The sequence below is a fragment of the Schistocerca cancellata genome, chromosome 3 (assembly GCF_023864275.1).
Source record: "Schistocerca cancellata isolate TAMUIC-IGC-003103 chromosome 3, iqSchCanc2.1, whole genome shotgun sequence".
Taxonomy (NCBI): domain Eukaryota; kingdom Metazoa; phylum Arthropoda; class Insecta; order Orthoptera; family Acrididae; genus Schistocerca; species Schistocerca cancellata.
In genome coordinates this window covers 311515316-311540899 of record NC_064628.1, presented here as the reverse complement: position 1 = coordinate 311540899, position 25584 = coordinate 311515316, and the positions used below count along the sequence as shown (strand labels likewise).

The following is a 25584-nucleotide window of genomic DNA, read 5'->3' as shown; positions in this document are numbered from 1 at the left end:
ATTAATTATGGAAACTCCAAAGTGCACTATAACTGCGTAGGCTTCCGCGCCCAGAGTCAGTTGATAAAAAAGTTTTCTGCGTATCGTGGCGCATCATAACGTAAAAAACTTCACTGGAGGAACCGACGTTTCAGCCACAGTTGTAATGGCTTTCTTCTGCGTCTACTGGTGTCTTTTTTACAATATGGCGAATTAAGATACTTCGAAAACTTCTGTGCTCCTTGCATCTTCACTTCCCTTAGTTTATCAGCATCACAATCTCTTGACAGGACTCCCTGCATATAATCATATGTGAATGATTGTATTAATCGGAAACCCGTTTCGAGACGCCGGAAAAAGAGTATACTTAAGGTAAATCCAGCCAACACAAATTCGGCCAACACAATGTCAGCTTGTAATTTAAAAACGCTGGATTCATACAATGATTTGTTAATGGTGAAAAATAATTTATCTTTACGAATCAAATTTGTTAGGTTTTAACTGTCAAGAGAGATAATATGATGTCATGAGGTAACGCCTTTGTACAATGTACTGATACATGAAAAACTGGCGGGAAAGTAAGCAGCATCAAAGAATGGAAGACCATCATTTGGGTGTTAACTTTGCTATGTCTAATTATACGCAGAAGCAGAAAATATGTACTAACGTGAAGAAACCACACGCAAATTCCATGTTATATAGCCAAGCCACTACTATAATTGACATATATGACTGAGATAGGCGGGAAAGAGCCCTGAACTGTTTCCAAAAGAACCACTGCGACTGAATATACCTTAACAACACAGCCTGCTTCAATAAGGACGTTACTGCTTTGCAACAGATTGTACGTTTTTGTGATACCTCACAGAGCCGGTTCAGATGTCTGTTTTACGAATCACATTTCAGACCGTTTACTGACACAATTATCGACCTTATTCTGTTTGCATCTGAGACAATTGTGTCAGAATGACAGCGTTCGCTGTCACTCAATGTGCTTCCTTTGAATTTTGCTAGGAATAATCGAGCTTTGCGACTTCTTGTGCAAAGTCGATTCTGTCCAATAGAACTATCGCCATCGAGAGACAAGAGTGGTTTGTTCAGACAAGCTGACCAGGAATGCGTAAGAAATTCATAGGTCGTTTGCAATTTTCACACGATTTCAATAACGGTTCGACAGAGTAGGACTGATATTCATATTCGACTACTTGGCACCAACTGAGTAAATATTTGCATCTTGCATAACGCAGATGAATAATTGTGCAAAAACTAAACATTATAGATACTCGTTATGTCTTTTGCAAGAGGTCTTCTACAGAAATTTTAAACCGGTTGGATAACGAAGAGGGTGTAATACTACCATACTTCATTGAAAACTTCTGGATTATCTGAGCCCTTGGTTGCTAGGTAATTAGATACCTCAAACTAAACACGTTGTAGAAATTTACCTGACACCTTTTAACTTTTACCTCCGTCGATTTATTGAGGATTTCCTTTTTTAACTACGCCGACAGCTTACGTTTACTGATCTCAAAGCTAAAGCGTTCGCTGAAGTAATACACTTGATGCCCTGCTGCGAGTATGGAATTGAAGGAATTTTAATAGGGAAATTTTTCGAATTAACAATGCCTGTCGACCTGAACCTTAGGAAACTGTAGGGAATTTTACTTTACTTTAAAATATATCGCTGTAAGTTATTTAACAAAGCATTAACAAGAGCACCGGCTCTGAGAGTTATCACAATACATTTACATGCAATGCCAAAGCCGTCCTGAAGCACCATCGACAATCCACCAAATGCTCCTCTGCAACAGCACTATCTGCATCACAGCAGTGAAGAAAACCTGTAAAGCTTTCTCTTTTCTTGTTAGGCTTAAGTATCACAATCGTCTTCTTCCAAAAACGTCGCTTGTGTCTCAGCTCGCTCTACAGTACCATCGGTGACTCTTGCGTTCGCCAACTTTTGCAGGTCTCCTTTCACCAAGTTTTGTATTTCTTGGGAGCTAGCAGAGTCCCACGCCGTAACCACAGCTCGAAGAGAAGAAGAGCAGAGAGGAAGCCGTCGGATGGGCGTGCGCCTGCCGGCCGGGGAAGTGTCGCAGTGCCCCGCGGTCAGGAGCCCACGTAAGTGCAGTTGCCGGCCGCGCCCTCCAGGTTGGCACTGGAGATGAAATCCTCTCCCGGCGTCACGGCTGCCAACCGCCATTTATCTCGCACCTGCAACAACATGGGCGGTTTAAGCTGCTAGCCGTGCCCTCATACGTGGAAATGGGGATTACTTTCTCTTCAGGAGTTAGGTTCGCCAACTAAATTCTCTCATGTCTCTGCAAAAACGTACTGTTACGTCTTGCATACTTTGCTCTGACAAGGAATGGTAAGTGGATCGAGACAGCATATCCAGACACTATGCGATGATGATGGATTTGAAACAGAGGATGACAAGCGTAAAGCTGAAATACTAAACACCTTTTTCCAAAGCTGTTTCACAGAGGAAGACCGCACTGCATTGCTTCCTCTAAATCCGCGCACAAACGAAATAATGTCTGACATCGAAATAAGTGTCCAAGGAATAGAAAACCAACTGAAATCACTCAATACAGTGAAGTTCACTGGACCTGACGGGATACAAATTCGATTCTACACAGAGTACGCGAAAGAACTTGCCCCCCTTTTAACAGCCGTGTACCGCAAGTCTCTAGAGGAACGGAAGGTTCCAAATGATTGGGAAAGAGCATAGCTAGTCCCAGTTTTCAAGAAGGGACGTCGAGCAGATGCGCAAAACTATAGGCCTATATCTCTGACATCGATCGGCTGTAGAATCTTAGAACACATTTTTTGTTCACGTATCATGTCATTTCTGGAAACCCAGAATCTACTCTGTAGGAATCAACATGGATTTCTGAAACAGCGATAGTGTGAGACCCAACTCCCTTTATTTGTTCATGAGATCCAGAAAATTTTAGATACAGGCTCCCAGGTAGATGCCATTTTCCTTGACTTCCGGAAGGCGTTCAATACAGTTCCGCACTGTCGCCTGATAAACAGCTGTGTGGCTTAATTGAAGAGTTTTTAGCAAACAGAACACAGCATGTTGTTCTCAATGGAGAGACGTCTACAGACGTATAAGTAACCTCTGGCGTGCCACAGGGGAGTGTTATGGGACCATTGCTTTTCACAATATATATATGACCTAGCAGATAGAGTCGGAAGTTCCATGCAGATTTTCGCGGATGATGCGGTAGTATACAGAGAAGTTTCAGCATTAGAATATTGCAGCGAAGTGCAGGAAGATCTGCAGCGGATAGGCACTTGGTGCAGGGAGTGGCAACTGACACTTAACATAGACAAATGCAATGTATTTCAAATACATAGAAAGAAGGATCCTTTATTGTACGATTATATGATAGCGGAACAAACACTGGTAGCAGTTACTTCTGTAAAATATCTGGGAGTACGCGTGCGGAACGATTTGAAGTGGAATGATCATATAAAATTAATTGTTGGTAAGGCGGGTGCCAGGTTGAGATTCATTGGGAGAGTCGTTAGAAAATGTAGTCCATCAACAATGGAGGTGGCTTACAAAACACTCGTGCGACCTATACTTGTTATTGCTCATCGGTGTGGGATCCGTACCAGGTCGGGTTGACAGAAGAGATAGAGAAGATCCCAAGAAGAGCGGCGCGTTTCGTCACAGGGTTATTTGGTAAGCGTGATAGCGTTACGGAGATGTTTAGCAAACTCAAGTGGCAGACTCTTCATGAGAGGCGCTCGGCACCGCGGTGTAGCTTGCTGTCCAGGTTTAGAGAGGACACGTTTCTGGATGGGGTATCGAATATATTGCTTCTCCCTACTTATACCTCCGTAGGACATCACGAATGTATAATTAGAGAGATGCGAGCGCTCACGGAGGCTTACCGGCAATCGTTCTTCCCGCGAACCATACGCGAGTGGAACAGGAAAGGTAGGTAATGACAGTAGCACGTAAAGTGCCCTGCGCCACACACCGTAGGGTGGATTGCGGGTTATGAATGTAGATGTAGAATAAAATGCCTTGTAAACAGAAGCAGTGTAATATACACTGAATTAATTTCCAATTTTCTAGAATATTTTTGATTGGATTCATCGTGCTTAGGTTGTTAAGGTTTACAACACATACTTCTAACTCAACATTATGTTTAAGAGTACAAAAAAATTTTATACAGATAGAAGTCAAGAGCAAAAATGCGCCCCGATTATGGGACAGGTTTACGAATATCATACAACACAATAACGAGCAATAAAAGCACGCTACCAAACTTTTCAAAATAAGTTTTTCTGGCAGTAAATAAAATTACGGTTTTACTCTCACAAGTCGACTTTGTAAAACAATAACTTTTTAACGAACTTCCACCTGCTAGCGTAATACAGTAATTATAGAAATCTGAAGGACATGAAAAGCAGACTTTCACTGGCAAAAAGGGAATTCCTGGCCAAGAGAAGTCTGCTAGCACCAGAGGTCTTAATTCGAGGAAGAAATTTCTAAGAATGTACGTTAGGAACAGAGCACTGAATGGTAGTGAGACATGGACTTCGCGAAATAGAAGAGAATCGAAGCATTTGAGTTGTTGTGCTACAGATGAGTGTTGAAAATTATGTGGACTGATAAGGTGTGGAATGAGGAGGTTCTCCACAGTATCAGCGAGGAAAGGAACATAAGGAAAACACTGACGCGAAGAAGGGACAGGATGATTGGGCATCTTTTAAGACATCTGGGAATAACTTCCTTGGTACCAGATCGAGTTGCAGAGGGTAAAAATTGTAGAGGAAGACACAGTTTGGGACACAGCCAGCAAATAATTGAAGTTCGAAGTTGCAAGTGGTACTTTGAAATGAGAAGGTTGGCACAGGATCGGAATTCGAAGTGGGCCGCATCAAACCAGTTAAAAAAAAAACAGAGCGCATTGTGACTGCATTGTGAATTAAACTGGGGACCTAGAAACGACGGAGAGGCCTTGTCCCGCCATAGCCCTCAGTGGTTCACAACTCCACAAGTGGCCACAGCAGTCATCCCACACCACCCCCGCCCCACACTGAACGCAGGGTTATTGTGCAGTTCGGCCCCCAGTGGACCCCACCCCTGGGAACGTCTCATTTGAGACAAGTGTAACCCCAATGTTTGTGTGGTAGAGTAATTATGGTGAATGCGTACGTGGAGACAGTGTTTGTGCAGCAATTGCCGACATAGTGTAACTGAGGCGGTATAAGAGGAACCAGCCCACATTCGGCTAGGTAGATGGAAAACCGCCTTAAAAGCCATCGACAGGCTGGCCAGCACAATGGACCTCGCTGCTAATCGGCCATGTGGATTCAAATGTTCAAATGTGTGTGAAATCTTATGAGACTTAACTGCTAAGGTCATCAGTCCCTAAGCTTACACACTACTTAACCTAAAGTATCCTAAGGACAAACATACACACACCCACGCCTGAGGGAGGACTCGAACCTCCGCCGGGACCAGCCGCACAGTCCATGACTGGAGCGCCTTGGACCAGGTGGATTCATGCTGAGGACCGGCACACCTTTCCGATCGGGAAGCAGCGCGTTAGACAGCGTGGCGGGCTCAGTGAAACCTTTCTTGATTTCTTTTTGGTTACCTGTATCGTTTCGAGCAGTAAATACAAAGGCAATAATCACCCTCTTCATCAAACTGCTGAAGGTTGTAAGAGAAAGGAAGGATAACTAGATTTGACGTTTCTTGAGACAGGAGTGCTTGCTGACGAACGCCTTGGAAGGACTTGTCTGTGAGAGGCGATTGAGAGGAAGGAAAAGATACGAGACGATATACATAAACTAATCTTCTTCTGAGCAGACTTCAGAAGGCCCAACGGTGCACACTGACAGCCCTGTCATCCTCAGCCGATAGGCGTCACTGGATGCATTTATGAAGGGACACATGGTTAGCACACTGCTCTCCTTGCCTTTGTCAGCTTTCGTTAGTGGAGCCACTCCTCAGTGAAGTAGCTCCTCACTTTGCCTCACACGGGCTGAGTACACTACGCTTGCCAAAAGCACTCGGCTACAAGGGCGGTCACCCATCCAAGTGCTAGCAAGCACGAAAGCGCTTTATTTCGGTGACCTGACTGGAACCGGTGTTAACCACTGTGACAAGACTGTGGCCTACAAGATGTAATGGCAAGTGGAAATTATGAGGCCTGAAGCGGACGGCAGAAGACAGGGGAGAATGGAGAGTTACCATGTGGAAATCTGCCTTTGGGCAGAACACTAATGATATGAGATGTATACTTTCAGAAAAGTTATTGTTTTTTAGCAGATTAATTCGTTGACTTTTATTCATTGCCAACAAGAGATATTTTGGTATCCACATTCTATCTTGTTCTAGCTTTTAGGAATTTCTCGCCCACTTTAGTCCTTGCCCTCAGACAATTAATTCTTCCACCTTGAGATTCATTAGATTCAAATAGCATTTTTAGAGATTTCTGTCTTTTATTCTCCTGTGCCTTCATTTTTTACATTGCGTTTTCTTTTGCTGTTGTCTTAAAGTTTCCTCTACTAGGCTATCAGTTAGGATAGTTAGGACAGCAATGGTAAATAGTGTGTAAAACTGCCCCAGCTGAACTGAGTAAATGTCCGCCGTAGCAATGCTTGAAACATTTTTGAAACTTCAGTAGTAACTTTCAGGTCTTCAAATCATGCAAATGTACACTGGAAAGAAGAATAATCTGCTGTAAAAGAAAACCTATTTATCTGTTCTCAATTCTAACAAGTGTGGTGAGAAATAGCTTTGACATTTGAGTAACACAGTTTACTCAATGTGCGCAAAAGCACAGATTTACGGTTTCATGCCACTATTCTTTTCGATTCGCTACAACAATGAATTAATAACAAATGGTAATCACTTATCAAAAGACCCGTTCTCCCTCCGCATCAGTTCAGCAACTACATATGAAAAAGGCACTGTGATTGTGTCATTTATGTATTAATATACCATATTTGGGTGAACATAACTGTGTCGGCATATAACGTTGTTACTAACCAAGTCATTACCATTAAAGGAAAATAAATAATTCATGATTATCAGTAATTAAAAACAAAGCCATGTTAGGGATCTTAGCTGATCTTATAGCAGTGTATGTGATGCAGTGTAATTCTGTCTGGTGAATTCAGTTAATCAATAGATATGGAGCCATTAACATTCTTTAGTGACACTGAATCTGTAATTTCAACTTGGACATTTTTCCAAACATTAAGTACATCTTATATTATGAAAAAGTCAGATCTATTGGCGAACGTTACCACCAGATGTTGTGGTCTTCACTCCAAAGATGGTTTGATGCAGCTCTCCATGCTACTCTATCCTGTGCAAGCTATCTTCATCTCCAAGTACCTACTGCAAACTACATCTTTCTGAATCTGCTTAGTGTATTCATCTCTTGGGCTCCCTCTATGATTTTTACCCTCCACGCCACCCTTCAATACTAAATTGGTGTTCCCTCGATACCTCAGAACATTTCCTACCAACCCATCCCTTCTTCTAGGGAAGTTGCGGCACAAACTCCTCTTCTCCCCAATTCTATTCAGTACCTCCTCATTAGTTATGTGATCTACCCATCTAATCTTCAGCATTCTTCTGTAGCACCACATTTCGAAAGCTTCTATTCTCTTCTTGTCTAAACTATTTATTGCCCACGTTTCACTTCCATACATGGCTACACTCCATACAAATACTTTCAGAAACGACTTCCTGACATTCAAATCTATACTCGATGTTAACAAATCTTTCTTCTTCAGAAACGCTTTCCTTGCCATTGCCAGTCTACGTTTTATATCCTCTCTACTTCGACCATCAGATATCTTGCTCCCCCAACAGCAAAACTCCTTTACTACTTTACGTGTCTCATTTCCTAATCTAATTCCCTCAGCATCACCCGACTTAATTCGACTACATTCCTTTATCCTCGTTTTGCTTTTGTTGATGTTCATCTTATATCCTCCTTTAAAGACACTGTCTATTCCGTTCAACTGCTCTTCCAAGTCCTTTGCTGTCTCTGACAGAATTACAATGTCATCGGCGAACCTCAAAGTTTTTATTACTTCTCCATGGATTTTAATACGTACTCCGAATTTTTCTTTTGTTTCAAAGTTTTTATTTCTTCTCCATGGATTTTAATACCTACTCCGAATTTTTCTTTTGTTTCCTTTACTGCTTGCTCAATATACAGATTGAATAACATCGGGGAGAGACTACAACCCTGTCTCACTGCCTTCCCACCCACTGCTTCCCTTTCATGCTCCTCGACTCTTATAACTGCCATTTGGTTTCTATACAAATTGTAAATAGCCTTTCGCTCCCTGTATTTTACGCCCACCACCTTCAGGATTTTAAAGAGAGTATTCCAGTCAACATTTTTGAAAGCTTTCTCTAAGTCAACTAATATTAGAAACGTAGGTTTGCCTTTCCTTAATCTATTTTCTAAGATAAGTCGTAGGGTCAGTATTGCCTCACGTGTTCTATCATTTCTATGGAATCCAAACTGATCATCCCCGAGGTCGGCTTCAACCAGTTTTTCCATAAGTCTATAAAGAATTCGTGTTAGTATTTTGAAACCGTGATTTATTAAACTGATACACTACTGGCCATTAAAATTGCTTCACCACGAAGAGGACATGCTACAGACGCGAAATTTAACCGACAAGAAGACGATGCTGTGATATGCAAATGATTAGCGTTTCAGAGCATTCACACAAGGCTGGCGCCGGTGGCGACACCTACAACGTGCTAACATGAGGAAAGTTTCCAACCGATTTCTCATACACAAACAGCAGTTGACCAGCGTTCCCTGGTGCAACATTGTTGTGATGCCTCGTGTAAGGAGGAGAAATGCGCACCAACACGTTTCCGACTTTGATAAAGGTCACATTGTAGACTACCGCGATTGCAGTTTATCGTATCGCGACATTGCTGCTCGCGTTGGTCGAGATCCAATGACTGTTAGCAGAATATGGAATCGGTGGGGTCAGGAGGGTAATACGGAACGCCGTGCTGGATCCCAACGGCCTCGTATCACTAGCAGTCGAGATGACACGCATCTTATCCGCATGGCTGTAACGTATCCTGCAGTCACGTCTCGATCCCTGAGTCAACAGATAGGGACGTTTGCAAGACAACAATCATCGGCACGAACAGTTCGACGACGTTTGCAACAGCATGGACTATCAGCTCGGAGACCGTGGCTGCGGTTACCCTTGACGCTGCATCATAGACAGGAGCGGCTGGCCGGCCGCGGTGGTCTAGCGGTTCTAGACGCTCAGTCCGGAGCCGCGCGACTGCTACGGTCGCAGTTTCGAATCCTGCCTCTGGCATGGATGTGTGTGATGTCCTTAGGTTAGTTAGGTTTAAGTAGTTGTAAGTTCTAGGGGACTGATGACTATAGATGTTAAGTCCCATAGTGCTCAGAGCCATTTGAACCATTTTGAACCAGGAGCGCCTACGATGATGTACTCAACGACAAACCTGGGTGCACGAATGGTAAAACGTCATTTTTCGGAAGACTCCAGGTCCTGTTTACAGCATCATGATGGTCGCATCCGTGTTTGGCGACATCGCGGTGAAAGCACATTGGAAGCGTGTATTCGTCATCGCCATACTCGCATATCACCCGGCGTGATGTTATGGGGTGCCATTGGTTTCACGTGTCGGTCACCTCTTGGCCTCAATGACGGAACTTTGAACAGTGGACGTTACATTTGTGATCCGTTACGACCCGTGGCTTTACCCTTCATTCGATCCCTGTGGAACCCTACATTTCAGCAAGATAATGCACGACCGCATGTTGCAGGTCCTGTACGGGCCTTTCTGATACCGAAAATGTTCGACTGCTGCCCTGGCCAGCACATTTTACAGATCTCTCACCAATTGAAAACGTCTGGTCAATGGTGGCCGAGCAACTGGCTCGTCGCAATACGCCAGTCACTACTCCTAATGAACTGCGGTATCGTTTTGAAGCTGCATGGGCAGCTGTACCTGTACACGCCATCCAAGCTCTGTGTGACTCAATGCCAGGCGTAGCAAGGCCATTATTACGGCCAGAGGTGGTTGTTCTGGGTACTGATTTCTCAGGATCTATGCATCTAAATTTCGTGAAAATGTAATCACATGTAAGTTCTAGTATAATATATTTGTCCAATGAATACCCGCTTATCATCTGCATTTCTTCTTGGTATAGCAATTTGAATGGCCAGTAGTGTAGTTCGGGAACTTTATCACCTGTCAGCACCTTCTTTCTTTGGAATTATTATATTCTTCTTGAAGTCGAGGGTATTTTGCTTGTCATACATCTTGCTCACCAGATGGTAGAGTGACATATAAATGTGATACTCTGATTGGTAAATTCGTTGCGCCTTATAAGAGGGCATCAACTAAAGCACCGTTGATTATGCTCTGTAAACGGAAATTTCAAACGATTCAACCTATAACTCACTGAAGATACACTTTCTGAACAAAACCCCTTAGTAATGCGCAACTGACCACTTTATGTCATGAGAGCGGATTCGCCAGCATAATGAGGAGTAAAGTGTTTTGTTGTTAGTAGAGAATCAGTTAACTGTCGAATGTGTCGGTCACCCGAGTAACAAATCCATCGACCTTTCTAAAGCGACTTAAGTTGACTGTTGGTGATGGGATTGTGAGGTGGAGACAAGAAAGAACAACCACAGCTGAAACAAGATCATGCAGAACTCGTGTACTGACGGAAAAGGATCGTCGAGCATTGCGAGGACTGGTTCTACAAAATCACGTCAAGCCAGAGGAAGGCATATCACTCGCGGGTTCCAAACTGCCACCAACAGTCCAGCTATCACAATGCTGTTGTGCAGAGAGTTAAGTCGCGCAGTTCATAAGCCACGCATATCTGTATATGGTGCTAAGTGATGCTTGAGATGGGGAAAAGAGCGATGTCACTGGGTGGATGGAAACGAGTCATTTCGAGTGATGACTCACATTGGCAAAATCCGATGGAAGAGTTTAGGTTTGGCAATGAATGCAGAACACTATTTATGGTTAATGACAAAAGTCAAATATGGAAGAGTTGGTGTGACGTTAAGGGTGTAGTTTTCGTGGGTGGTGTGAGGACCCTATTTGCGCTTAGGAAAACCCTAAATAAAAATTTAAAAAAAAACAAAAAAAAACATGAACACATTTCACGGCACTGTGTACTGCCTACAGCAGAGGAAAATTTCGGAGAGGATGATTGTTTGTATCAGCATGATAATGCACCCTGTAATAAAGCAGCATCTGTGAGACAATGGTATATTAATATTAACATACCTAAAATGGACTGGCTAGCCAAGGGTCCCGATCTGAACAAAACTGAACAACTTCGGGATCACTTAGACAACAACCTCGCTCCATACCCAAGCATACGACATTACCACCTCCTCTGGTTTCGGCTCTTGAAAATGAATGGGCAGCTATTCCTCCAGAGATATTCAGACAAGTCATTAAAGGTGACCGCATCAGAATTGAAGACCCTGTAAAGGCCGGGGTCGAGTGCACCCCTTGTCAAGTGACGGGTGACTGGAGCCTTTTGATGAAGTAGCGTATGTTGAAATCTTTGTTACGAGAAAAATGTAAATACGATAATTGCAAATGTGCACTTACTCTGGTTTTAGTTTCATCTTAAGACGAGCAACAGAAAAGTGTTACGTATATTGACGGCAATAATTAATCGCTAATATTAAAATATTAATGCATTCTATATGTCACTAAGAGTAAAGTTTGCTTTGACAATTTATGTGCCGGCCGCGGTGGTCTCGCGGTTCTAGGCGCTCAGTCCGCAACCGCGCGACTGCTACGGTCGCTGGTTCGAATCCTGCTTCGGGCATGGATGTGTGTGATGTCCTTAGGTTAGTTAGGTTTAATTAGTTCTAAGTTCTAGGGGACTGATGACCTAAGATGTTAAGTCCCATAGTGCTCAGAGCCATTTGACACATTTTTGACAATTTATGTATCTTATTTTTGTATTTACACACATTAAAAATAGTAGTACGTCAACTCGTTCCGGAACCTGTACAATAAATTGGAATAGAGATCAACATCAACATCATTTCCGTCCTTTTTATTGCTCATGAAAACCAGACATTGCATGTTGTACTAACATACAGCGAGACCTTCAGAGGTGGAGGTCCAGTTTTCTGTACACACCAGTACCTATAATACCTAGTAGCACGTCCTCAAGCGTTGATGTATGATTGTATTCGTCATGGCATACTATCCACAAGTTCATCGAGGCACTGTTCGTCCAGACTATCCCATTCCTCAACGGCGATTCAGCGTAGATCCCTCAGAGTGGTTGGTAGGTCACGGTGTCCATTAACAGCCGTTTTCAATCTATCGCAGGCATTGTCGATAGGGTTCATGTCTGTAGCACATGCTGGACACTCTAGTCGAGGGATGTCGTTATCCTGAAGGAATTCAATTCACTAGATGTGCCCGATGGGGGCGCGAATTGTCGTCCATGAAGGTGAGTGCCTCGCCCCGCCGATATGCTGCTGATATCGTTGCACTATGGGTCGGAGGATGGCATTCACGTATCGTACAACCGTAACGGCGCCTTCCATCACCAGCAGCGGCGTACGTCGGCCCCACGTAATGCCATCCATCCCAAAACAGCATGAAACCTCCACCTTGCTGCATTCGCTTGACAGTATGCCTAAGGCGTTCAGCCTGTCCGGGTTGCCTCCAGTCACGTCTCCGACGATTGTCTGGTTGAAGGCATATGCGACACACATCAGTGAAGAGAAAGTGATGCCAATCATGAGCGGTCGATTCGGCATGTTGTGGGCCCCATCTGTACCGCGCTGCATGGTGTCGTAGTTGCAAAGATGGACCTTGCCATGGACGTTGGGTGTGAAGTTGCGCATTATGTAGCCTACTGCGCACAGTTTGAGTCGTAACACGACGTCCTGTTGCTGCACGAAAACCATTATTCAATACGGTGTGGCGTTGCTGTTAGGTTTCCTCCGAGCAGTAATCCGTAGGTAGCGATCATCCACTGCAGCCATTGGGTGGCCTGGGCGAAGCATTTCATCGACAGTTCTTGTCTCTATGTATCTCTTCCATGTCCAAACAACATGGCTTTGGTTCACTCCGAGACGCCTGGACACTTCCCTTATTGAGAGCCCTTCCTGGCAGAAAGTAACAACGCGGACGCGATCGAACCACGGTATTGACCTTGTAGGCATCGTTGTACTACAGACAACACAAACCGTATACCACCTTCCTGGTAGAATGTATGGAACTGATCGGCTGTCGAACCGCCTCCGTCTAATAGGCGCTGCTCATTCATGATTGTCTACATCTTTGAGCGAGCTTAGTGACATCTCTGAACAGTCAAAGGGACTGTGTCTGTGCCACAGTAAACGCCTATTTTCCGGAGTTCTTGGAACCTGGGTGATGCAAAATTTTTTTTGATGTTTGTAAATGAGAACAATATAACTTAATATTCATTCTTTTGAATTATTGATGAATGTGTAGTGACACATTTGTATTTATTTTAGTACAGCTATGCATGCGAACTGTTATTCTATGCGGTCTTCGTCAGGAAGCATTGATGAGTCCTCTTTCACCGAGGTATGTGAAATCTGATGCTCTCTAGTAAGTATTAATTACGAATTAAATAATGTTAATTATGAATTTGAGATTTTTGTACGCACAGATTGACATAGACGTGTTTGACTGTGGGGAATATTTCACAAGGTGGATCGTATTGCACCGCCAAGGTCGAAAGCACGCAGCAAAGCTGCAGTGGCTATAGGTGGGTTCTTAGTGCACAAAGTACAATATTCAGCTTACGTACCACAGAATTATCAACACGAGCTCAAGGCCAATAGGCCTTTTATGTAACGATTCTTATGAAAAGTTAGGAAAACTTGCTGACTAACAATGCCGAAAACATACACATCATACTTGTAACTGGATTAATGCAAGGGGCAGTAAAATGAAAAGAAAGCAGATGGAAGAAAACAAGTCAACTGTTAATTATTTTAAAAGTAATCGCGATTGCTGTTAATTCATCCATCCCACTGTAAGAGAAGACGATCAATACCCTCTTGGAAAGCTGTTGGCACCCGTTTTTCAGAAGCAAATCCATGGTCACTAATGTCTTCCTTCGGGGCTCCAAAGATATGAAAATCAAATGGGGAGGGATGAGGATTGTATGAAGGATGTGTAAGGGGTTTCCAGGTCTCTTTTACACTGTACTCGAAACAACGTTAGCAACATTTGGGTGGCGTTACATATCTCAAATACAGTCCCGACCTCTCCGCATGACATTTCCTAATTTTTGCAGCCTTGGTGGCCGTTGATTTGCTTTGCACGAAGAGGAGTGCGTGTGGGTATAATCATGCTTCCGTCGGCTATAAATAATATATTTCCATGAAAGAACTGACCGTGTTGCCTGCAGTGGGATAAATATATCAAGAGTTACTGTGATTACTCCTGAAGTAATACACACTTAACTTTCCCATTTGTTTCGTTTCTATTTGACAGCTCCTCCTGAGTTATGGCGTATGAAGCAAAAATGGTGGGGGAAGACACGTTAGAATAAATAGAACAAGTAATTATGTACGTAATTGCCATTTGGCTTTGAAGTAATAATAGAAAGTAGATTTAATATAAGTAGAATAAAGAATTTTCTGTATAGTCTCTGGAGTCTGCGGTTGCTAGCAGGGAGTCTTATAGTCTACCACACTATGAACTTGTGGCGTGGTCTGACAAATGTCTGATGGTTTGTTCTTCTCTGCATTCAGGTAGAGGGAATGATAGCTCAGCACACTGGAATAAAATCTCCCGTGTTGGATTTAAAATGGATTTAAATTCACTGACCACATTTTTCATCGCAGGTTAAATCCTGGTGACTTTTGTGTGAAACACGATACTTAAGATGTTCCAAATTCTGAAAGAAATAGGAGTAAATGATAGGGGAAGGCGGGTATTGTACAATACGTACAAGGACCAAAAGGAAACAATAACAATGGAAGATCAAGTACGAATTCCTTGGATTAAAAAAGATGTAAGAGAGGGATGTAGTCTTTCGCCCCTACTATACGACGAAGAAGCAATGACGGAAGTATGGAATGAGCTATGCAATTAGTGCAGAATGTGGACTGAAAGTAAAGTGAAGAAAAACGAAAGTAATGAGACGTAGCTGTTATGAGAATGGCAAGAGACTTAATACCAGATCTTGGCATCTCACGGTAGACGAAGCTGAGGAATTCTGCTACTTTTGGAACAAAATAACACGTGCCAAATGAAGCAAGATGCATACAAAAAACAAATTAGCACAGGAAAAGAGGGCATTCCTAGTTGTTAATCTCAAACATCGGCTTTTTTCTAAGAAAGAAATAGCTGATAATTTACGTCTGGAACACCAAATTGTGCGATAATGATTTATGGGCTGAGGAAAAACTGCATGAGAGAAGATAAGAAAGCGTTTGAGACGTGGTGCTGTAGAAAGATAAGATAAGAAATGAGGAGGTACTCCCCAGAATCGGTAAAGTGGGGAGCATGTAGAAAACTCTTGACAAATAAAGGGGGCTAGGTGGGAGGGCAATGGTTGAGACAGCGGGCAACAAATTACATGGCACTAGAGGAAGCACTATGTGGAAAGAATTAAAGTGAAGACAAATAGTGCAGATGCCACTGAGAAAAAGAGCACAAGAGAGGGATTCATGCATTATCACAACCAGTCAGAAAACTGGTGACATGAAAAAGCGTATGATTTTTGCAGTTGAGCCCTTTCTTGAATTCATGACTTGATAAGGTAGAACTCATTGTCTAAAGCGAACCTTATTGTTTTTATTGATGGTTGTCTAGAAAGGAGTCTAATGGTTAGCATCATTGGTATCTTAACGAATTGAGAGATTTCGTTATTTACGATCTTTTTTTACTCGTTTCTGAGTAGCAGTTAAGGAGGTGGATGGTGGTGTAATAATAGTAGCTACTTCATTTGATAACACCAGCAATTCCTGTTTCTTGGAAGCATCCATTACACTGTGGCTGACCAATCTACCCCGCAATATTCTCTCTCCCAATGGTGCTAGTCCCATAGGGTAAGCCAGAATACTTTGAGAAGTTTAGGAAATAGGAGAAGAGCGGCTTGTTGAAGCGAAGCTGTGAGGCCAGGGCGTGTCTCGTGCTTGGATAGCTCGGTCCGTAGAGGCAAAAAACGCAGGTTGCTAGGAAGTTTTATTCTCATGGCATTACTTAGGTGGGCGTTAATTTTTTGTGTATGTGGGCTACTGAACAAAACTGCATCACAATATTCTGCGTTTGCGTAGACAGAGACGTGGTGTAAAAACGCTGTGTGGATACTGATGCTTCCAAAGTTATACTAAGTGGCTTTTGGCAGAAGCTGTTTCTTGTTTTCAGTTTTTCGGCTGTTATTGTGAAGTATTTTCTGAAAGATAACGTTATCTCTATGGTTAGGCCCAGGCACTTAGGTTCCCAAACTACATTCTGAATTTTTTTTCCGGCTGCTTTTCTATTTGCCGACTGGAGTGGCCGAGCGGTTCTAGGCGCTACAGTCTGGAACCACGCAACCGCTACGGTCGCAGGTTCGAATCCTGCCTCGGGCATGGATGTGTGTGATGTCCTGAGGTTAGTAAGGTTTAAGTAGTTCTAAGCTCTAGGGAACTGATGACCTCAGAAGTTAAGTCCCATAGTGCTAATAGCCATTTTTTTGCTTTGCTATTTAGGGAAATGCAGGAAACTTCCATTCCAGTGGCGCAAGGTTGGAGTCTCCATTTGCGAAAGCACTTTCTCACAAGGTCTAGGCCCACCTTTAGGATTTCTTCTGACAGTTCAATTACTGAGCTAGACCACTTTGCAAGTATCCAGTCGTTGGCGAAGCCAAACTTCTTTGAGTCTCAGCAATGTACAAGCCGAAAAAGTTTGAACCAAAAACTGACCAAAGTGGTAGTCCGTTCTTTAATTTCCTTAGGGAACTCATTTTGGATGCGATGACTTTTTCTCACAATCAGTGTTTCAGCAATCTTTCTATTAGCCGAACAATTCCTTTGGTAGAAGTTGAACGGAGAAGCTTGTGTATCATTCTTTCCTTGAACACTGTATCTTAGGTCAATAACAGGTCAACAGAAGTAGCTGCGGTTTTTTTTCTTTTTTATTTTTTTTAAATCGTGCCTCAGTGTAGGTGCTGAGTGGCAAAAACGTGATCTGTGCAGCTCCGTTTCGGCCGAATGACAGTTTCTTTTATCGGAATTGCTTCAAGTAATGTAGCGATTCTCGTATCCAGCAGATCACACAGATAGCAGGGTTGGCCTATTGGTGAGCTGCAAGGTTAGCGATTACTTTTGAGTTAATGTTCTTTGTGGTAGAAGGGGCGATCAAAAAGGTTTCGTTTGACTGCGTTGCCACAGTGTGTATGCAACGAAGCGCGACTCCGATGCTGGTATATAATCACCAAAATTTTTTTCCTTCAACGTGCGTGCCGTAAATGTAGAAACGTGAATTGTGATGACGTTATTACCAAATGCGTCCAGACTGGACCAACGTGCTATTATTCTTTTCTTGGTTGCCAAAGGACAAACACTGGTAGACATCCGTAGCGGAATTAAGAAAGTGTATGGGGCAACATTTGTGTCGAAAAGCTTCTGCGACAGAGTATGCTGCTGTTGTATGATAACACAAGTCCCCATAACGAAAATTTTGTAACACCGTAGTTACGCAAAATTCAAGTGGAAGACACAAGACACCCCCTTGTGATCATGACACCTTTGGTCCCTTAAAAAAGGCATTGAGGAGTCGACGATTCCTGTCTGACGAGAATGTGCAGCAGGCAGTTTCAGACTTCTTCACTCAGCAAGACACGGTGTTTTACCAAATAGGTACCTTCAACCTACTGCTTTGGTGGCTTGATTGCCTCAATTCTCATGGGGGTTTTGCCTTGTTGGCATACCGTCTCTGGACTGCACGGCGTTCAAAGGGAAACGTTTTTATCGCCACTTACATATTGCCGGTTTACATAATCTCACTGTCATCTCTAGGTATACAGGGTGTCCCAGAAACCAACGGAAACCCTTAGTATGTTGTGCGGTAAGGCACACAGATCTGTTTTCAAGAAGGAACCTGTGTCCAGAAATGCACGGCTTGGGCGCTGAAGAGCGGCGAAGTATGAGACGCATGTGCGCTGCACATTAAGTCAATAAACCCAACTGAGTAGCACATCGGGCTGTCTGCATTACAAACGGACTTCGTACTTTCTACGTAATGCAGAACCGACATCAGCGTACTAAGTCTCATGCACATGAGCCAATAATTGTGGTTGTCTTTGGACTTTCCGCGGACTCGAACAGTTTTAGTCCTCCGCTGAAGTTACAGGTGTGCCACACACTACTCTTCATACTGCGTCCACGAATTCATATCTGGTGTCATATCTGGTGACCGTGCTGCCCGTGGACCTAATCCATTCACACCGATCCATCGTCTAAGATGCGCGATGCTGAGGTGAAGCCGCATCTCGACATCAAAGCGTGCTGGAGACATCATGTTTCAGCCACATGTCCATCCAAACATTTAGTGACACTACATGCAATAAGGTAGGCACAACATGTCTAATAAATGGAAGGTCAATCAGTCCAGCGATATGGCCACAAATTATCCTGGGACAGAAGTTAATACTGACGTTGCGTTGGTGATTTTGAATCACCTGCGCATGCAGATTTTCGTCCGGCCAACTATGCGCCATGTGCGGCTTTAGTATACTGTGGCTAATAAACGTGCTTTCATCTGTAAATAGCACCAAGCTTGCGAATTGTGGCTGCAGTATACATTGCGGTAATTAGCAATGTGCTTGCTGTACCGGTCCTGAGTTTCCTTCTCACGTAATGCCTGGACTTCCCGCAGATGGAGCTGGTGTTTATGGACATCACGCCACACAGTACTTTCACCCATTTGGAGCACCCGTGACACCTGCCGAATGCTGGTGGCTGGGTGCACTCCGATCATTGTCAGCACGTCCTCCTCCACTTGTAGTGATTGAGACGAGCGTGGGTGATCCGCGTCGTGTTTCCGTCGTCACCTACCAGAGAGCAAATAGTACACAGGGGATAGCATTCGCAAGTACCAACCACAAAGTGTTACCACTTTACTGTACAATGGACACACTTCATGCAGAAAATATCTACGTTCAACTTTCCGGCTTCTGTGAGGTGTCTCTAGACGGCCGCGAACATGGAACGATGTGCAGTAGATGTGTTTGGATAAGGTTTCGCGTGCAGTCTTCCAGCGGCTCTCCCATTGCAGTCCGCTTTGCCGTATGCAAGCGCCATGTCGGACATTTCCGCAGCACTGCTGTCAACAACGTTACTTCACTGAGAGAGCACACTAGGTCTGCACTAGAATGAGCAGGAGGGCTACGTGGAGGAACGCAGCGCGTATGCAGGAATGCTATTAGGCTCAGGTCGTCCATCCGCAGTACACAGATGCGTAACGAGTTGCATACCTTCCGTATTCAATCACAAAGACCAGTCGGGAAGATTGGTCACAGCATTTCGTTCTCAGACTTCGACGCTCTCCACCGTCCAAGCCGAGCGTTTCTGGATACGGTCTCCTTTTCGAAAAGCGGTCGGTTTGTTCAACAAATTTCGGGCTTGTAGCCGGTCGTCGTTCAATACTTCGCACGATATTTCAACTGGGCACCTGCCAGTCATCTTCAGGTGAGCCGTCGCAGACTGGCGATAACGTCCTCCGCTCCGCAATATATAGCGTACTGTAACTATTCTGCGCATGCATCGAAAGCTTGATAGTTGAACTAACACTGCCAACCGGTAGCGCCCTCGCTGGTGGAATAGCGGAACTCAGTCGCCCTCTGCGTTGCTGTTTGCCACGGCCGTCAACGCACTCTGTCGTCTTCGATTTGAGCAAATCGTGGAGATGACGGGATTCCATGCACTGTCCAGCTAGTAGCCGCTGTCACGGTTTAACAGATTTTCCGCCAGTCGTATTTCTACGGATTCTTTAATAATGGAATCCCAGAAAGACGTTGCTGTGGACAAAATCATTGTTTTCTCATACTCCATTGAATGTCCAGTAGAAATACAATGTTCAGCAATAGCGGTCTTGCTTGGCTGCAAAAGGCGAGTGTAACGTTGATGTTCAGTGCAGCGTTCTTTCACGGTGCGTGTGGTTTGACCTATGTAAGCCATACCACATTGGCACGGTATCTTGTAAATTCCGGCCTTTCATAGTAACAGATTGTCCTTAACTGATCCCACAAGGTCCGCAATCTTCGATGGTGGGCGGAAAACCACTTTTACCTGAAATTCTCGGAGGATTCTTGCTATTTTAAACGAAGTGTTGCCAACGAAAGGAAGAAAAGCTATAGATTGTTCCGGCATGTTCCCCTCTTTATTCGCATCCTGCTTCTTAGTTTTAACTGTTAGTGCCCTGTTAATCTGCCGGATGGAATACCCATTTTCGCTGAATACTGTCTTTAGATGGGCGAGTTCTTGAGATAAGCTATCTAGATCTGAGACAGTATGAGCTCTATGAACAAGTGTTTTAAGCAAACTCATGGTTTGCGATGGGTGATGGCAACTCGGTGCTTGCAGGTGCAAATCAGTATGAGTGGGTTTCCGGTAAACTGAATGCCCTAGAGAACCATCATTCTTCCTTCGAACCAGGACATCCAAGAAAGGCAAACAACCATCTTTCTCTATTTCCATGGTGAACAGGATGTTGCTATGAATGGAGTTGAGGTGATGTAGAAACTCCATTAATTTATCTTCTCCATGAGGCCACACTATGAGAGTGTCATCCACATACCGCCAAAAAACTGTTGGCTTCAGGGCAGCTGATTCAAGCGCTCTCTCTTCAAAATCCTCCATAAAAAGTCAGTTCGCCGGGAAAATTTTAAAATTCACAGCGGTCAGTTTGCCTTCTCGCACCACACATTAACGTTATCTTTTGTTATTCTGGTACAACCTATATACTCATTGGTAGTGCTGAAAAGTCTTTTGTAGTTTCAGCCTAAGCATTTAATTTCGTAAAGAACTTTTATCTTCTTTAAATTACCTTGTGGGTGACGGATGTACAGGATTAGAGGGATTTGTGTTCCTATCACTTTTATTACTTTTATGTGTTGACTGTGTGGGAAGACATCAATGACATTTTTGAGACAGTGACTAGTCAGTGTCGTTAGCCGAAACAAAAGATAGATCACCATTGTCCGTGCCCATTTCTGCAGCTGACTTAAAAGTAAGTCTGTCTCTAGCATCGAACACAAGCGACAGATATTCATCCACCGTCCACTTTGCGGATGTTCCCGTTATTGTTACAAGCTGTGTATTTCTCAGTCTTGAGAAATTGTGCCTTCAGTGTAGCAGCTTTTCGATGACGGGGCAGGAATATTTCTAATCGAGAGACAGTAATGTGTTATGGTAATCAAAATCCGATCGCCAGTAACGTGTCACGTAAGTTAATAACGACCATTGCTCAACAACAGTAAATATGCTATAGGAAACAGTACATTCCATGTTGTATCTGTACAATAGCTGCTGCGTAAAAGTGAGAGCGATCGACACAACGCGATTTAACCAGCGACTGCTATATCTTTCTCAACACTCAGTACCACTCATTTGTCGTTTATCGTGGCGGTAACAAATGGTTGCTTCTCCTCAACGTTGTATTCAAAGGAATATGGTTCTCGTCCTTATTCACTAATACCGTATCAGTGGGGCACTCGTTAAATGTATAAAGACTACGATCACGAAATACACTATGTGATCAAAAGTTTCCGCACTCCTGGGTGAAAATGACTTACAAGTTCGGGGCGCCCTCCATCGCTAATGCTGGAATTCAGTATGGTGTTGGCTTACCCTAAGCCTTGATTACAGCTTCCACTCTCGCAGGCATACGTTCTGTCAGGTTCTGGAAGGTTTCTTTGGAAATGGCAAGCCATTACTCACGGAGTGCTGCACTGAGGAGTGGTACCGATGTCGGTCGGTGAGGCCTGGCACGGAGACAGCGTTCCAAAACATCCCAAAGGTGTTCTATAAGATTCAGGTGTGGACTCTGCGCACGCTAGTCAATTACAGAGAGTCCGCAGCTCGTGGTCGTGCGTTAGCGTTCTCGCTTCCCACGCCCGGGTTCCCGGGTTCGATTCCCGGCGAGGTCAGGGATTTTCTCAGCCTCGTGATGACTGGATGTTGTGTGATGTCCTTCGGTTAGTTAGGTTTAAGTAGTTCTAAGTTCTAGGGGACTGATGACCATAGATGTTAAGTCCCATAGTGCTCAGAGCCATTTGAACCATTTGAACCAATTACAGGGATGTTATTGTCGTGTAACCACTCCGCCACAGGCCGTGCTTTATGCGCAGTTGCTCGATCGTGTTCAAAGATGCAACCGGCATCCGCAAATCGCTCTTCAACAATGGGAAGCAAGAAGGTGCTTAAAATATCAATCTAAACTATCACATAGGATCCACCACAAGTACTACGACAGTTAGGCTGGAGGGGAGAAAACTGGGATTTCATGGTCCAGCGGCCTGTGCTGTGATAGTTTCAAGCAAATCAACAAGAGGTGCAAGCCCCCTCCATGAAAAACACGACCATACCATAACACCACAACCTCCGAATTTTACTGTTGGAAGTACACAACCTTGCAGATTACGTTCACCGGGCATTCGCCATATCAGACCCTGCCAGCGGATCGCCACATTGTGTACCGTGATTCGTCACGCCACACAACGTTTATCCATGTTCAATCGTCCAAAGTTTACGCTCCTTATACCAAGTGAAGTGTCGTTTGGCATTTAGCGGTGCGATGTGTGGCTTATGAGCTGCCGCTGGGCCGGCCGGTGTGGCCGTGCGGTTCTAAGCGCGTCAGTTTGGAACCGCGTGACCGCTACGGTCAAAGGTTCGAATCCTGCCTCGGGCATGAATGTGTGTGATGTCCTTAGGTTAGTTAGGTTTAAGTAGTTCTAAGTTCTAGGGGACTGATGATCTCAGTAGTTAAGTCCCATAGTGCTCCGAGCCATTTGAACCATTTTGAAGCTGCCGCTGGATCATGAAATCCAAGTATTCTCACATCCCGCCTAACTGTCATAGTACTTGTGGTGGATTCTGATGCAGTTTAGAATTTCTGTGTGATGGTCTGGTTAGAATTCTGCCTATTAAAGATTATAACGCTCTTCAAGAGTCGACGCTCTCTATCAGTCAACAGACGAGGCTGGACTATACGGTTTTGTGCTGTACGTGTCCCTTCACGTTTCCACTCCACTATCACATCGGAAACAGTGGACCTAGATATGTTTAGGAGTGTGGAAATCACGCGTACAAACGAATGACACAAGTGACATCCAATCAGCTGACTACGTTCGAAGTCCATGAGTTCCGAGGAGCACCCCAATATGCTCTCACGATGTCTAATGACCACTTATGTCGCTCATATGGAGTACCTGGCAGTACATGGCAGCACAATGCAGCTAATATGAAAAACGTATATTTTTGGGGGTGTCCGGATACTTTTGATCACAATGTGTATATCTATGCAGAGTTGTAGCGATCGAATGGAAATATCAGCCAGCTTGCGACACAATCACAAGCAAATCGTTAAGCCAAAGTAGACAAAGGTCACAGGATGACTGCTTACAAGAAACTCAGTAGAGACACAGCAGGATCGTATTCATGGACAATTGGACTGACTTCGCGTTACCAACGTGTTTCCAAGGTTATTTCGAGTACCCTGCAGAAGTTTCATTGAAATGGCCAAACACATCCTCCATATTTTTAGAAGCATGTAGAAAGACATCTGTGGCCGTCAGTTTGCTTCAGGCCAAGAGGTGCAAGCCTGGGTATCATCTTGGATCCGTACCGCAAACAATTTTCCATGAAGGCACTGCTCGTCTCGTGTCATATTGGTATGAATGTACTAACAGTTATGGCGATTATTATTGAAATAGCAATCAGTTTACTTACTTTTATCAACGTGTCTCGATTTCATTTCTTGCCATCTGTAGAACTTAGATGTTATTTCTTGGTGTCTTAATACACGCCATATCATCCTGCACATTCTTATAGTAGATTATGAGAGAAATATTTTCTATCATTCCACTAACTTCAAACGCACTGCTGTGTCAATACGGCTTAAGCGCTCCAGTTCTGTTATTTTTAATTTTCTTCCATAATCCACGATTCCCTCCCACAGAATCAGTGCTCCAGACCTATAATCTCCGCGGCTTAAGTTAAGGTGCATGATTCTTAACAGAAGATAGCATTTCCTGAGGAATGCTCCTTGTGTGTGCTACTCTGTTACGTGTTGCTTCGTCCGTCACTCATTACTATTCTTCCACGGTAACAGAATTCATTTACATCATTTCTTTGGTAGTTCCAAGTTTTTATCTTAGTTTTACACTAAATCCGTTTCTGGTATTTCCATATTCAACCGATCATGTGATTCCAAGTTCATGCCATCGGTTTATCCCTCAAAATGGCTCAAATGGCTCTAAGCACTATGGAACTTAACATCTGAGGTCATCAGCCTCCTAGACTTAGAACTACGTAAGCCTAACTAACCTAATAACATCACACACATCCATGCCCGAGGCAGGATTCGAATCGGCGACCGTAGCAGCAGCGCGGTTCCGGGCTGAAGCGCCTAGAACAGCTCGGCCACAAGGGCTGGCGGTTAATCCGTAATCATTTATATTCTTTCACCTGATCTTTTATCTCATTTATGTACCTTTCCTCACATTTACTATTTTTACTATTTCTTCAATATATAGGATATACAATATAGGCGAAATATTACACCTCTTCTTTAAGCTGCTTTTTATGTGGGCATTTTCCTCGGTCTTCCATTGCTATTATTTCCACTTTGTTTTTCTGCACGAAACATCCGTCATTCCGTACATCATATAACAATATTTCTGAGAATTTCAAACACTGAAGATTTTCCAGATCGTTAGCTCGAGTCCCGTTGCTCTTGAAAATTCTTCTTCACCCGTCTATATTTCGACCTTTCCATTGGGAAGAAAAGGAAGATTGGGTTTAACGTCCCGTCGACGTGGAGGTCATTAGAGGCAGAAGAAAAGCTCGGATTGTGTCAAGGATGGCCGTGGCCTTTCACTGAAGCGAACCCGGCACTCTCCAGGAGCGATTTAAGGATATCACGGAAAGCCCGAATCTGGATGACCGGGCGCGGATTTGACCCCTCGTCCTCTGGAATGCGTGCCAGTGTGCTGACTCCTGCACCATCTCACTCTCTCTATTGGGGTCTTTTTCAGGACTCTTCTGAAGTGTCCAGTTGCCTGTACGCTGTAGGAAGAAAGTGCCGTGTTCACTTGTAAAGGGGTATTTCCCTGTGGTTTCACAGCAGAGATGGAGGTTTTGGGTTAAATCCTTTAGGTAACTGTTGGTGGGCCATAGTCATTGGGGAGGTAGATAATACGTAGTGAAAGACAGGGGAAATAATTACCAAAACACTGTTGTCATGTCACCGAGCTCGTCGCCGGTAGTCGTTTGTATGTCTCGGACACCATCACAGGGTATTGATGTCCTTGATCGTGGGAAACCACGAAGATGGAGTCTATAGAC

General features: G+C 43.9%; 1 protein-coding gene across 1 annotated transcript in view; it reads right to left on the bottom strand.

Annotated features, from left to right (window-relative positions):
- Positions 1 to 1018: 1018 nt before the first annotated feature.
- The window catches only part of LOC126176705 (dipeptidase 1-like), an 83654-nt gene continuing 59088 nt past the window's right edge, over positions 1019 to 25584 (bottom strand). The window contains exon 5 of the mRNA XM_049923873.1: positions 1019 to 2193. Coding sequence (XP_049779830.1) covers positions 2089 to 2193 — 105 coding nt within the window. The 3' untranslated portion in view covers positions 1019 to 2088. The remainder of the gene's footprint in view (positions 2194 to 25584) is intronic.